The sequence below is a fragment of the Neolamprologus brichardi genome, chromosome 15 (genome assembly GCF_056152115.1).
Source record: "Neolamprologus brichardi isolate AB-2024 chromosome 15, ASM5615211v1, whole genome shotgun sequence".
In the NCBI taxonomy this organism is placed as follows: domain Eukaryota; kingdom Metazoa; phylum Chordata; class Actinopteri; order Cichliformes; family Cichlidae; genus Neolamprologus; species Neolamprologus brichardi.
The window spans coordinates 22,229,907-22,246,087 of NC_142118.1; the positions used below are offsets into that span (position 1 = coordinate 22,229,907).

General features: G+C 39.0%; 1 protein-coding gene across 1 annotated transcript in view; it reads right to left on the reverse strand.

Moving 5' to 3' along the window:
• Positions 1 to 2,041: 2,041 nt before the first annotated feature.
• cnksr3 (cnksr family member 3) overlaps positions 2,042 to 16,181 on the reverse strand; it is a 50,127-nt gene continuing 35,987 nt past the window's right edge. The window contains exons 9-13 of the mRNA XM_087852409.1: positions 15,294 to 15,443; positions 12,092 to 12,222; positions 11,812 to 11,996; positions 8,349 to 8,435; positions 2,042 to 7,517 (exon numbers count right to left, since the gene is read on the reverse strand). Coding sequence (XP_087708535.1) covers positions 7,213 to 7,517; positions 8,349 to 8,435; positions 11,812 to 11,996; positions 12,092 to 12,222; positions 15,294 to 15,443 — 858 coding nt within the window. The 3' untranslated portion in view covers positions 2,042 to 7,212. The remainder of the gene's footprint in view (positions 7,518 to 8,348; positions 8,436 to 11,811; positions 11,997 to 12,091; positions 12,223 to 15,293; positions 15,444 to 16,181) is intronic.

Below are 16,181 nucleotides of genomic sequence, written 5' to 3' on the forward strand. Positions count from 1 at the left end.
ACGCGCAGCCCAGGAGGAACTGAAGTGTGCTCCGCTTGTGAGAAGTTATGTTAACACAGCAGCAGACCACAAAGTCACAAAATCACACTCACGCTCTACATAAACGCACCACTCAGACTCCACAGCGTCCTTCCTGTTTCGGTGCTCTTCGTGATCTTTATGCCCTCGTCTGTTTCTCAGAAACTTCCCGTTTGCTCTGTAGAAAATAAAACTTATTTTCAGCAAATTAAGCAACTTTATGCAGTGCTGTTTAGTTACAGTGGAGACATCCGTCTTCAGTATTTCACACCATTTTCCTCTTACAGTCAAATCAAAGAGACACATGTCATTGACATTCAGCCTTCTTGTAGCAGAAAATAAAACTTCAAGGCTGCCTTATTGCCAACTATAGTGGGGTGAAATGTGTTCATGCGCCAGTCTGCATATTTCAGCTCTAAACATTTGTTTGCTACAAATTTCCTGAGCATCCACTCAAATATTACAGAAGAAAATGTGGACTATTCTAAAGACACACCTGAGTCTGTCTATTACACAGCTGCAGAGCTGAATAAGAGTTCAATAGTAGGCAGAAGTTCAAACTGCAGTTCACCACAGGGTCCACGTGATGGAGCTGTTACTCTTTGAAAGCTTCATATGTGCCCTCTAAGATTATTACCTGAGGGATTAGCTCATTTAGAACCAGATAATGAACAGCTTACACTTTGCTTCATTGACACTGATCTTGTAACACAGCAAAGCCCGATTCAAACAACAGAATTCACTAATTATTTATAAAAAAAAAAAAAAAACACCAGAAAAGCTAAAGTTTGATTTAGCATTTAAACAGATTAAAGTGGACCTGTTATTGCCTTTTCTTGTTTTCTGTCATATATCTACTCTGGTGGATGTTCATATTAAAAACGGGCAAAATAAATAAATCAGTGAATGTGCAAGTATTTTCTGTGAGCTCAGATGGGTGTCAGACAGTTTTTTTCTTGAGTCAGTGGGAGGACATATTCCTAACATGGTCATCTCAGTTTTTCTTATGAAGGTTTATCTGCAGCTATAATACAACTCCAAACAACATTGTTAAATGTAAATAAAAAAACAAAATGCAATGATTTTCAAATCTCATGAGCCAATATTTTATTCCCAGTTGAACATAAAAATCTATCAAATATTTAAATAATATCTTGTTAGCCCTGTGAGAGACTGGCAACTGTCCAGAGTATGCCCCGCCTCTCGCTCACTGGTAGCTGGAATAGGCTCCAGCCTCCCCCCAGCGACCCTGATAAGGATAACCAGAAGAGAGAGGAAGGATGTAAACAAATACATTATCATATTCCATGAAAACTACGAGCTGAAAAAAAGATGCATCTTTAATTTCAGAATAAGGTTCCTCAATGAAAAACGGACCTTCTCATAATCTACCCTACATGATATCGTGAAAAGATTCAGAGAATCTGGAGAATTTCTGTGTGCAAAGAACAAGGATGAAAGTAACTATTGGATGCCAGTGACCTTCATGCCCTCAGGCATCACTGCATTAAAAAAATACAAATCTGTCATGGAAATTGGTGCATGGGCTCAGGAACGCTTGCAGAAATGCAGGTTAACCCTGTAACAGCAGGGGTATCATAACTGATACATGAGGTTTTGGGAGTTTATGAAACTTCTATATCATCAATATTACACAGAATCTAGGACAGGGCATAAACAGCATGGGTTAAATGGTTTTGTCATTTGTTAGTATTTAAATTATCTGCAGTCACCAAATTAAAATGCTTCTTCTAAAATATATATTCAAATGTTTTATCTCATATGACTGTCAGGTACTAATAGAATATCAGTGCTCCTCACATTTTTGAGAACCAAGGACCCTACTGAACCTCTGTACTCAAATTCATTTATGTTTTTGTAGCTTAATACTTATCATTATAATCCAGCTGCTAATTTAACATAAAAAATATATAAATTATAAGCTTTGCTATAACTTCCAAAAAATAAAAATATTGAATGCAAAGTTTCAAAATAAATTGCACTTTATTTTTCCAAAGCATTACAGAGGCAACAAAACACAGAGCTCTGAAGAGGGACCGTTTGTGCTTACATAATCAGACAGAGCAAAATCAGATTATGATACATGAAGTTTGACAAAAGGACAACTTTACAAACCACCTTCACTTTAGATCAACAAGAAACAAGTGAACTTCAACACTTCAACTTCGCTGAACAGCTGTTGCCAAAAGTGGTCATTAGAGGAAAATAAATAAACGTATACCCCTTATTCACTTCAGCTGATTTAAAAGGGATCAGTTCCGCCCATTTCCACTTCCAGGTTTTCATTTTTTACCACTGGGCCTTCCTGCACCTCCTCATCCTCCCTCTGAAACAAGGCATTTAACTTCTCCGCCTTTATGGCTACTATACATTTAGATCAATTCTGCAACACCCCACTTCAAACACAGCATTACAGTTGGCACCTCACATGCTCTACAACTTATTTATATATTTATAGAACTAAGCATGAAAAAAAATCCTATTAATTTTTCTGCAAAAATAAAGGATGGTGTCAAACTTCTATTTTTCTCTACAAAACTCATTTACTTCACTCAACTACGCCCTACATTTTTTACTTATGTCATGGACTCTGGGTTTTGTGCCTGAGCTTTTACTTTGTATTGATATTTGGACTCTTCTTTTTTATAGTTTTGGTTCATTTCTAGTCAAGTTTGGATTCTGACGTTATGGTGTTTGTTGAGTTTTGTAATCTTTGTAATCTTTATATATCAGATTTTTTCTGGATTTTCTGGGTTCTTAGTTTTTGTTATGTGTTTGTGATTCGATTTGGAGTTTATATTTAATTCACTGAGTTTCAGTTTATGGTGGCGGGTGTGGTTCTGAGCCTAACATGACCATGTTCGTGTTATCACCTCTCAGTATACATAATATAAAGATCCAAAATTGGAACAGGAGACTTTGAAGAAAAGGAAGAGAGAAGCGGGTCCTCCTTAATCGTGGCTCAAGAGTTGGGAGTTTGCCTTGTAATCGGAAGGTTGCCGGTTCGAGCCCCAGCTTGGACAATCTCGGCCGTTGTGTCCTTGGGCGAGACACTTCACCCATTGCCTACCGGTGGTGGTCAGAGGGCACGGTGGCGCCAGTGTCCGGCAGCCTCGCCTCTGTCAGTGCGCCCCAGGATGGCTGTGGCTACAATGTAGCTTACCATCACCAGTGTGTGAATGTGTGCGTGGATGACTGGATGTGTAAAGCGCTTTGGGCTCCTTAGGGACTAGTAAAGCGCTATACAAATACAGGCCATTTACCAAAAAAAGTAAAGCTGTAACACAAATTCCCTCCACGAGCATTCACAATGAAGCAACTTTGTTTTCTATTGTGTGTTCATTTAAACTTTATTTTTTTTTAAAAGTAAAGAGATTTATGTTCACTTTAAAAATTACACGTTATAGATTTTCTCACAAACACATTTAAAAATTTTCTATACACGCTGAGAATCTTTTATAATGCTTGCATAAGGTTTCGTTTGTATAAAAGCAAATAACGTGAATTAGAAAAACCCTTTAGAAAAGTTAAGACTTAACAAAAAACAAACAAAAAAAACCACAACAACATTTAAGTCCACAGTTCTTGAATATCAGTGGATCCAGAAAGGTTCCCTGAGGGACGCCCTCAGGAAATTTTTCATTATAGAAACCTTAAACCTGCAAAGAATTTCTTAGGAGAATATACATTTTCTTGAGTCCATTAATAAAAAGAAAAACAAATACTTGAGATGAGAAAGTGATCATTTTCTTCTTCTTTTTTTTAAGTATACCTGAAATTTCTGGCAGCTTCCTGCAGACAAATCTGCCAAATGACAAAGATAATTAAATCTTATATTAGATACTTTAAATGTATTTAAATCCATTAAATCTGTTATCAAAGTTAATTCTAAATCTATTTTAGAGGTGTAAAATAGATTTAACTGAAACCACAATTAGCTACAGTGGCCTGATCACTCGATCATGACTGGATCATGAGATGAAATGAATCACACTAAATGTGCTATGCTTCCAGTTCATTTATTACCTCAATGTTTAAACATGACAGCTTCGACAGTACGACAAGTTGGAACCATAATGCAATACTGGGGATGTTTCTATCCCGATTTCCGTTTTGGATTCAGAATTGTTCCACCCCATAATATATTTACCAAGTCTACTCTGTGTCAGGGTTCAAGTTTTTCTCTTTACTTTGTATTTTTAGCACAAAGAATAAATCACAAAGTGTTTACATTCTGAGTTATTACAAAAGGATGCAGCATATTTTCAGGTAGAGTAGCTTTAGAACTGCTTTCTGAAATCATAATCCTTGTACTAAAATACTGGTTAATCATTTCACTGTTTTTATTTGCTGTGTTCCCTCTGTTAAAAAGAAATGTGCATTTTTTTCTCTTCTTTTTAACAATTTCATGTCCCTGATAACGTTAGAAATGTATACAAATCTTAAGTTCTTTGAGAAAAGAACAAAAGATAAAAACATTTTTAGAAACCATTTTATGCATACAAAATATCTAAAGAGGCACTAATGGCTCCTTAACTACAAATGGTGTTTTTACTAGAAAAATACTTCAGCAATCATAAACGCTAAGACTCTGATAATCCACTGATAAGTTTTGAAAATGTAAAAAACTAAAAATAAAACAAGCAGTCAACTGAAAACAAAAACCAGCTTCATCTTCAGCAGATTCAGCATGCTATAATCTGTCATTTCAGATTTCTTTAATGAGATCAAAGCCCCAAAATAGAAGTTTTGCCTTAAATTTGGAGGGTCAACACGTGAAACCTTTATTATTTTCAATGTTAAAAAAAAAAGAAGCAATGCTGAGAAATGTTTTAATTCAACACTAAACAAATCAAAAAACCAGATCTATTTATTTCCATCATTTCATTCTTGGACTCTAGTTGTGTCCATTTCCATGACTGGCAGTTCAAAAGAATCCTTATTTATGTGATCCTGGGCCTTACTGCTGAATTCATTCATCCTCCTAAAACATAGGTGTCAAACTCTGGCCCGTGGGCCAAATTTGGCCCACAGCCTAATTACATTTGGCCCGCGAAGCCATACCAAATTACTATTAGAGCTGGCCTACTGGTATTATACAGCTAATATATATATTGTTTAGTATTAAGCTTTGCTTGTTCAATATTCAGTTTTCCAGCAAAAAATTGAAAAGATTTTTTTTCAATAAATATTAACGTTAGCCCGTGACTTTATTCCAGTTTTGAATTTTGGCCCACTCTGTATTTGAGTTTGACACCCCTGTCCTAAAACAAGCCTTTTAAGCTCCTCCCCCTTTAAAGCCTGCCTTTTTTCAAATTCAGTGGGTTGAATATGTAGAAGAACCACAAGTCAAAGCATCCAAATCAACTCACAAATTGGCCATTTTTAATTATGAGCAACCACTGTTTAAACAGTAAATATGACAGGAAATTAATAAAAGGTCCTCTTTAAATATAACAGTTAAGCTGTATTTAAAATCAGTATATGATATATGATATGAGCGGCTAAATTATCTTCTCCTAAAAGCTTGAAGAGGTTATTATTGTACACTGTGACAGAAAATAAAATCTTCCACATTAGAATCACAGCTTCAACTTTGACATAAACTAACTGGAAGATGGAAACTCACTTGTGTTGGTCAACTCAGAGTAACATTTGAGCTATTTTTATTGTTATCTGTTGCCACCCAAAGTATTACAATAAAAAAAAAAATAAAAATCCAAAGAAAAAGAAGATTAAAATGAAAACAAAAAAACACTTTAGTTTGTAGCCATATTGCCCAGTTTCTGTAGTAAGAGTCACCCTAGCAGCTTAGGAGCTTTTGCATAATGTTTCATTAGTAAAAAAGGCACCAAATATTCATGACCTAGAAACTGGGTAAAAAAAAAAAAATTGAAGAGCTCCGAGATGGTTCCCTGAAGAACACCTTCAAAATATTTTTTTATATTTGAAGTTTCTGTCATGAAGCATTTTTAAAATAATCTTTAGAAAACCCTTTCTTCCGTACATGTGAAACATTCAATATGGGTAGGTGAGGAAGATCAGGTTATAAACTTAAAACTTTAAAGGGACAGTTGACCACAAATCTCTGTATTTGACCTCTCGCATGTAGTCCTCTGTATCTGTCTACAGACTGCTTTGGTTTGAGTTGTCCAAGTGAGATTTTTTTTGTGCTGTTAAAAGTGCCAAAAACTACAGCAGAGAAGTCTATTTCCAGAAATCCTGACATAGTTATTCCAAAAGCAGTTCTGAGAAAAAACAATTGTCTCTTTACCAAACTACACCCTGTACCACAACTCTTTCTTCACTCTGCAATAAACAGGCTCCATCTACCTGTGATGAAGGTGAACAACAGAATCAAACATTAATTGAATCACCTTGGCTGAGCTGCATTTAGCTTTCTGCGCTCTTCGTTTAGCTGTCAGGTGTAAACAGTGGTAGGAAAACAGTTCGGTAACGAGGTTTGCAGAGGTCTTTTTAGAGTAACTGGGCCACAACACAGGTGACATTTAGGTCTGTAACATAGACCAGAAGGCAAATATATATATATATATATATAGGTATCTGGATGAATTTACAGCACTACAGGCCAAAGGGAAAACATGGAAGCTGGAATGTTGCAGCAAACCAATCCTTCAAGCATCCATACATCTGCAGATAATTCTGCTCAATGATAGCAGCAATTTTAAAACTAACTCTGAGATGTAACTTTCCTTTATCATTAAAAATATATATATATAAAAACTGTAACATTTGCAGTGTTTTTCCCCAGGTGCGGCTTGTTTTCAGCTTGGTGTTGTCAAAGGTTCCTTGACGACTTTAAAATCTTCAAATTTTCCATGACGGATAAATCAAACAGAAAATGAGCGATCAGTAGATTCCAGTATCAGGTTCATTAAGTGGAAAGCACTATGCATTTTCCGGATTAGTTTTTTCCTTGCTGTGGTGCTAGATTTTGAGATGAATTCCTCACCATCTTAACATGTTCGGTTAACTCCAACAGTCCACGATCTGATGTTTTTATCCAGAACTATAAAATGATGTACTGCATTGCCTTTTATCAGGACCGTGAAACTTAAATGGATATTTAAAAGCAGAATATTAAAAACTCTTCCAGAAACCAGGTGAGAATAATTGTCTCATCTAATAAAATTCAAACTGAGCTTTTCCTCCTCAGTGGCTGAGCAGTTTGAGTCGAGCCAGCCAGCCGCCGAGCAGTGACGTGGACTGTTTGTTTACACCCTTAGTGGGAGAGACAGCGGCAGAAGTGGAGGCAGAAGCCTTTTTGGACCCCACTTCCTGGTAAGGTATGGTGGCTGTGTTGTGCAGGTTGGCGTTAATGTAGCACTGGCTGCCCCTGATATGGTCGACGCCACGTACAGATGGGTGACCTCGGTACGGCAGAGGGAAACACGGCTCCTCCTCCGTGATAGTGCTAATGCCCTCATTACTCCGATACATGTGCAGGACGTCCTTACCTGTTAGAAGACAACAGGTTAATTATTTAATTATTTGGCTTGTTTCATTTTAGCTGTGAGACCTTGAAATGACGACTTTCATGTTCCTAAATACGGCAACCTTGTACTGAAGAAGAAATGAGGTAGTCCTACATACTGGATTTACATGTGAGTGAAAATACATAATAAGCAAGTCCTCCCTAAACGAGCTTCTATCCTTCCATCCTCCCTGTTGAATCGTACAAAACAGCTAAAAGTAACAGTTGACTTGTTAAGTTGCAGGTCAAAGCAAGTCTTTTTAAAGAAAGAGTTGAGATAAATCTGGACATAACTGACATTCCTGTTTCAATTGTTCATTTAAAAGAAAAATAATAATGCAAATAAAGCAAAAAAAAAAAAGAAAAAAAAAAGAATATTTTTAGAAATAAATTCGACGCTGAACTTCTAAGGATGATTCCACTTTAAACCTCATAGGTTCATGCAGCAGTGTGTAAACTTCGCTCTTTTGTCGGCCTCGTGTTTGCCGTCAGTGGAAAACAGTCCACCTCTTCACGTGTCTTTATTTAACCGTTCATTAACTGCCTCTTATCTTGGACAAACTGCCAACGCGCACCGTGCTCGTCAAGGTGAAGTGCTCTAACGCTCAGACCGAGCCGAGTAAGAAATGAGTTGTGCAGATGCAGTGGCAGCTTTCGGGGTTAATGATTAACCAGGTAAAAATTCAAAGCACGCAGCCCATCCCTGCTACAGTCTGTCCTTGCCTTTTAATGAGTCGGACAGATGGCTATTACTGATAACTGTCAGATTACTGGCGCTCACTGCGTCTGGTCCAGCTGGACAGGTGGGACTTACCTTTCCTTCCCTGAGTACTGGGCCTGGAGAGCCGGTCAGACACGCCTGAAAATGCCTCCACAGGCATGGAGATGGGTCTGGGTTTACCTGCGAAGAGTCCAGAAAGAGCAAAACATCAGCTCCATCTCAGAGACACTACTCCTCTACTTGCAACTCAGGCTGAAACTTAGCCAGATATTAGAGCACAAACCAATATGGCCCATAAACAGCTAGCTGCAGTCGGTCTAACAGAAATGTTTGGGGGGGGGGGGGGTTTCTTTTCGGGAGAATCAGGCTGGGAAAAATTCTCATTAAAATTAAAAATCTGCTGTTTTCTAAATCAATGATTCATCTTTAAATCCCCAAAGAACCACTCCTGGCTTAAGGTGTCCTTGATTACTATGACCCAATAAAGCTTCAAAATATAATACCATGCATTCAGGTTGCTTTGTGGTGACTCCAGAGACAAAGGTGGCACTAAATCCCAGTGTTTCCAACCAAAACCAGAACAAAACTGCTCCAAACTCAGCAGAGAGGAATTACTGTTCATGAAATCAAGCCTTCAAGTCCACAGAAGCTCTTTGAAGATACACAGTCTTATTAGTAGAAACGCTTTGTTTGGTTTGATGGGGCTAGATTGTAGGGGTGCAACGATACTCGTATCGATATCGAACCGTTCGATACAGTGCTTTCGGTTCGGTACGCATATGTATCGAACGATACAACATTTTTAATTTATTTTATCAACTTTCCTTCTGATGATGCTGTCTGTGTTGAGCGCTCAGTGGATCTGCGCTCGACAGTGCAGCCTAGGCGGAGTAGTCGAACACAGATTCACTGAGCGCAGGGCAAGCTAGCGAGACAGAAGCTAGGCTAGTTGCAACATGGCAAATTGAACCTCCCCCACCCTCATTCAGATCTGGCGTTTGGAACTATTTTGGTTTTCATGTGATGTATGACCCTGAAGGTAAGCGCATCATGGACAAAAGTAAAACAGTATGTTGGATGTGCCAGCAATGCTCAATTGGTGGGAACTAGTGTGTTAGCGCAGTTAGCTCGTTAATGTGTTGACGTCTTCCAGCCCCACTCATGAGGCGATCCGCGGTAGCTCGTTAACGGAGATTTGCCGTGTTGTGACGTTAATGTCATTTCAGATTAAGGCTGACAGCACTAGTGGGAACACAACCAATATGACTGCACATTTACTCCGACATCATCCTAGTGCAAAGACAAGTGGAAGCAGACAAAAACAAGCAGGCATGCTACAAACTTTACCCGAGTCATTTAGACAGCCGTTAGCACATGATTCTCCTTATGGGGACCTGATATGTTTAATATGCTGCTGAGAATATAGCCCAGAAGAAGCGTATAGTAGAGCTTTTATTTTGGAAAGAGACATTTCTCCATAATAAACTCTCTTTTCCAAAGATGAGTGATTCCTCAATCAGATACAGGGCTCGCAAAATCGCTAGCCCGACGTCCTGGGGCTTTTTTCCAGTCGGGCTGCCCTGCCCTGCCCGTCGGCCTATCGTAGGAAGGAAAACTATATGTCAATGCTTTTGCATTCTTTCGGAAATGTAGCTGGGTAATTATGTCATTGGCATCGGCCACTGTCAATATGTGACATGCTGAAATCGCGTTTGAATTTGCGCTTGTTTTTTGCTTTCACTTTGCAATCGCGTGAACTGTGTATAGAAAGCGACAGTACTGATTGGTGAGTGATGATAATTTGCGCACCAATTCCTCTGACATCGTCTTATCAATCGTTAGCTTACTATGCAAACATGACAAGTGAAATCTCCCGCAGCTTAAACATGTGAGAGGTTGATCGCGCAGAGAATCGCTGAGCGTTATGTAAGTGCGTGTGTAAAAGCAGCAGGATATATATTTTAGTTCTGCTGAGCCAAATAAGACAGGTCAGGGTGAAGAAGTGACAGCCAAAGAAAAGCTTACCACAAAACGGAAAAGTTATGACAAATCAGACTATAAGGAAAAAAGAAAGTGCAGCTTTATGGTTTCATGGACAAAAGAATTTCTGTGGCTGCAATATGACGAGCTAAATAACCAGGGCTGCACATAAGTGGTCCGCAGGTGCGCATTCGCTGTCAAAATAAAAACCCGCACAAGATAAGAAGTTGCAACTCGTGTTTGCGTACATAAGATTTTCAGGAGGAGGACAGACATTTGTTTAGAACTCTTAAAGATGTCGAAGAAGCTCCTTTAAGCAATTACTTTGGTGTTCCTCCACCTCCAAAGAAATGTCAGAAGGAGTCCAAACCACAAAAGAAGCGCGTATTCTCAGAAAAGTGGTTGCAGGAGGTGAGCTGGCTTCAAACAAATGATGAACGCACAGAGATGTGGTGCAGAATGTGCCGTGAAAATTTAATAAATGACAAATTAATAAAAAGGCATGAACATTTTTTTTGTATCGAAAAAATATCGAACCGTGACACCAAAGTATCGAACCGAACCGTGAATTTTGTGTATCGTTGCACCCCTACTAGATTGGGCCAGACACATGACATCATCTGATCTGCTATTCTCTCACATGAAATCACAGGGACTGAACTACAGAACTGGCAGGTTAACCTCCTAGGACATGGCGTCCATATATGTGGACATTACATTTTAGTCTAGTCTCTTATACTGCCACTGTTCTATTGAAATTTAAAATTATTGTCCTCTTATGTGGATCTCATTTTTCTCAGAAACAAAAATCAGGTAAAAAAACAAACAAAACCTTTTTAGGGAATTCTCCGTTTTTACGTTCATCAGGAAATTAAAAACGCATGCCATGAAAGAGTTTGGGTCTTAGGAGGTTAAAGGATTGTGAGGTTAAAGTGAGCCTCTGACAAAAGTTCAGGGCTGCTGTGCATGTGTGAGAACAGTCTATGCATCAAGCAAAAAACAAACAAACCAACAACTAAAAAACAGTTGATTGTGGTTTTATGTGCTTTCACTTCCTGTGGTACTGTAAGTGTTGTATAACTCATCATAACCCACATGTTTTTCCCCTCATTGTGATGCTTTTATTTGTCTTTGTGCTGTGATGACTGGCTGCTGGCTGTCGCTTCATTTTTTGACCTTTGGGCGTGGAATCACTCGGCCTATAAACTTAGTCTGGATATAAAACAATGGGACAAGACTAAACTTTTTCCTTCTTATTCAAAGTATAGTTTGAGCTTTGTTTTCATTGTTGGACTAAGCTCTAGAGCAGTGGTGGGCAACTCAAGGCCTTGAGGGCTGGTGTCCTGCAGGTTTTAGATGTGTCCTTGATCCAACACAGCTTATTCAAATGGCTCAATTACCTCTACAACACGTCTTGTAGTTCCCCGGAGGCCTGGTAATTAACTAATCATTTGATTCAGGTGTGTTTACCCAAGGTGAGATCTAAAACCTGCAGGACACCGGCCCTCGAGGCCTGGAGTTGCCTACCCCTGCTCTAGAGTAAGGTTAAGATCAACATGAGCCTTTGTGTCCTTACAGCGTGAGGAGGAGCGCTGCCTGAGGCGAACTGGGATAGGATGGCTGGATTCAGGTGGAGGGACGGCGGACGTCCGGTTTTCCTCTGCTACAGTGTAGCGTCGCTGTCGCACGTCTGCATCCAGATGCGAGTTTGGAGACTTGGGACGCATTTTCACACCTGCAAACACGTTTGTGTTCCCATCTCTGCCACAAGGAGCAGGAAACTGAGCATTACAGGCATAAAAAAGAAGAAAAAAAAAGATGATTCTGAAATCCTGAAGCTTGAGTGAGGTACTTACAGCGGGACATATGGCGCTTCTGGGGGAGGAGGGATATACAAATCCAAGATGGTCGTCTTCCCTCTCTTTCCAGGAGCGTCTGAGATTTCTGACTCTCGTGATTTATAAAGACTTGGCGCTCCCTGAGAGGTCTATTAAAGAAAAAAGACAAATTTAAGCCCTTTAATAAAGGAAACAAAAGAATCACATGTAACTAACACGTTTGGTTTGTTTCTTCTAATCTGTGTTTTTGGTTGCTTCTGTGTCTCAGCACACAGCAGACGATGACTTTGTGAACTGTGTTTATCGTCAAACAAAAGCGAAAGTTGTTCCAGCTCAGAGGAGAAAGAGCAGAGGAGGCTTTTCTGTTTCCTTCCTCACTTTCAAGTTCTCACAAACACAGGAACTTCATTCAGCTCGTTTTCTGTTTCACCTGCACTTTGAAAAACACGTCTAAAGGACGTTTCGATGCAGCCACTTTTAACCATGCCAGACTTAATCCAGTCTGGCGATACTGTGAATGTTCCTAATTGTGAAAAATCCAATGAAAGACCAAAACCAGCAAAAACTGAGTGGTTTCATTACCACTTTTACACCCATTTACACAAACATACACACACTTCCCTTAAAAGGGCTCATTTCATCGTTAAATTCATTTCATTGATTGTACTATTTGTATTTTTGTATTTCCTTCTGATATCTGTACCTGAGCTGAGGTGATGCAAAAAATTCCCCGTTGTGGGATCAATAAAGTCTTATCTTATCTTATCTTATTCAGTCAACCTCAGGTTTGCTGCAGTATACCTGATGTTTTCGAAGCAAATCTGATGAATCAGTTTCAAAATATGTAAAGACCCAGTAAGATGCTTCAATATAACTGCCAACATATAAACGCCTAGGAGTGTTTAAATAAGGAGCAAGACATTTTTCTAAAGCCCTTTGATCAAACAAAAAACAGCATCATAAACACAAAGTGTTTCAGATGTTCAAGTTTAACCCTAAAACTCATCTACAGCTAAAACTAGCAAAATTACTTTTTTCCTTATTTAAACAGCAGATTTATTAACTCAGTGTTTAAATTCATTAAGAAACAAAGAAAAAAAGAAAACAGACAAAGTTGTTTCATAAACAAGCAAACAGCTGATGTCCTGCTGCAGTTTCTCACTTTCTTGCTCTTCCATTAACCCACATAAAACACGGACATTTAAAACACAGCAATGCAGTTTTTGGGATAACTTGTTTGTCATGTCAACTCAGCACCAAACTGACTGAGCTAACTTATTCTTACTCATTCTAATAGTTTCAGGCTTGTCATTGTTCCCACTTCACAAAACAAAAGATAAACGAATGTAAGTGCAGGTGGCGTAACCTTTGAAGTGAATGGTGGGAGTGACGATGAGATAAGAGATCTCAGATCTGTTTTGAAAGACTGAGATTAGAGCCTGAGCTCATCAGCTGAGCTACCCAGTGCCTTTCTGGATTCCTATCTCCCCTAAACACACACATCCTGGACCCCTGTCAGCACAAAACCCCTGAAGGTGGTTTGGTGAATGCAGGATTGTCACATTGTGAACTAAAGTGTGAGTCAGCCACCGCAGATCTGACATCAACGCAGAGTTTTTCCCTATCCTTCTTTTCAGGAAAAGGGAAGAAGGGCTCCATTGTTTCACCCACTCACCTCAGAGGAGCTGCAGACTGAGCGGCTGCTGTGTTTTCTGCTCGAATCAAAACCTCAAAGCTACGACAAAGACTGAAAACCACCACGAGCAGCTTGATTTTCTTACCGACACAGTCTGCTTCACTTTCATGCAGTGACGTCTGTCACAACACTACAGCTGCTGCAGGTTCAGGACCTGCGTCAACTACGCCTCACCTTGAAAATTCTGCATATAGAATCCATTATCCTTCCACATTTACTGTTATTAACCGGAACTTTGTGCACTCGTGCTTTTTCTTTCTCTTTTTTTCCCCCCACAGGAAATAACGTCGACTTCTCTAAAATCAAAAACACAATCAGTCCCAAATGTCCAGTTTGAACCAGGAAAAAGAACCTCTCCTCACTTCTTTTTCAGGGCCAGTAGATGAATCTGAAGGCCAAAGTGTCAATAAAGTTATGTAGAGCTATTTCAAACTATGTTTCTTAATGCCATTGTTTGTATTGACAACATATAAACATGTAAGAAATGATATGGTGATTCTAAATATCACATTATGTTGAGCTCTTCTTCAAGGTCAAATGTTCAGAAAATGTTGTATCTTTAAAATTTGCCCTTTACAAGCTCATTGTTTAATTTTAGAGGTTTACAAGAACATGTTTGCATGTTTCAATATTAGAAGAACAAAAAAAAAATCTTAACAAGGACTTTATCAGACAACTTCTTTGTTTTACAGTGAAGAGAATTGTGTTAACAAGTAAACGCTGGATTATAATCAGTCAGTTTTATTGGGTGAATTTGTGTCACTGTTTCAATCCTGACAACAAAAACAGGAAAGTGAATCATAAAAGCTTTATTGTGAATTTTGATGTTTTAAAATTCTGTTGATGTGCATCAGCAAAGCAATGGAGAAGCAAACAGGTTTGAGTACGTGTTATGCCAAACACTGATTTATCTGTTGATGGGGAAATAAAACCTTCAGTTTCTCAGTGACTGAGTTCACAAAAATGTCTGTGTGTAAGAAAAAAAACAGGTAATGTAGTGAATTTGAGATTTCAGGACATACAGACTACCTGATCAATTCTGCTGCGAAGTTTTTCTCTGATGAAAATTCTCTTTTCGTCCATACAAGCACACAAATAAATGCTCCTGAGCCGGGGGCTGTTAGGACTGTTAATGCATTTCAGATTCATTTTGGGAAGTCCGAATACTGAGCTCATGTTACAGCGAAAAAGAGAAGCGAGAATACATTAGAAATCAAAAGACTCCAGATCATGTTCAAGCGTTGCATTTTACACAGAACTTTAGGCCTGAATTCCTCATTTTTATTGTGCAGTCATCATGTTTTTGGTTTCATCAAACTATGTAGAACTTGTGGATAAAAAAGGTAGAAAAACTGCAACACAAGTACTTGTTCTTTTCTACTCCAGCTTGGGATTTCCCACATCATTTGACCTCTCCACGACAGGAGAACAATCTGCCACCACAGAGGGCCTCCATCAGGAGGGATGAAAAGGAGGAGACAGTCCCTGGAGAAGCACTTCAGCACAATACAAGCGGCGGCTCACCTGCACAAGCGGCGGCCTCCAGCGCAGGTTTTTCAGTGGAGCCGGTGTGAAGCTGGCAGAAGGTCCAGAGGGCCTCTTCTTCAGCATCAAGACAACCCCTCCAGACTCCGCCCTCAACTTCCCCACCAGGTGCTTTAGCTGCCAGCCCACCTGGACCAACCAGAGCAAAAGTCAGAGAATTGCAGCCTCTAGAGAGCGCTAGCATGAGGAAAGACCTTAAACTTCACGACCCTGAACTTCAGCGTTTAAGGAAGCATTTCACGTACTGTGAGCTGTGAACTGTCATGAAACCTGCAGAAACGGATCCACCTCTTATACTTGGCCTTGGTTTAGTACTGTCTGAAACAAGCTGTTTATTGGCTTACAGTCAGTTTCATGTAATTCACATCACATTTACACTTACATGATAATAAATATTTTATTAACATCAATGCATTTGCATTTTCATGATTGTAAAATCTATAAATCTCACTAATAATTATTTGGAGTATGTACATTTAATAAATATTGTGATATCTTCATTAGTGAAAAACATGTTAAAGCCAACTTCCTTCTGATTGGCTGCTCCTGCTAAAAATAAGCATATCTGAACTGTAGATGGGTGGAGCTTGTGTTTTCTTTGCCTATCCGAAATGGCTCAGAGTCTGAAGTCTGACCTTTTATTTCACAAGGCCACGTTTAACATGAGTGTTCACTGTTGTAGCACTAAATATGTGACAGAAAGGAAAAAGTCCTGTATACTGAAAAGTCACAACACTTCAGTTTATACATAAGACAAAATAAAGAAGATACAACTTGTCGCTTGAAAAAAAAGAGACAGCTGGACTTTGTGAAGTATGTGAATATGTTTCACGTGCCATCCAAGAAGATTGTTCTACAACTAATACC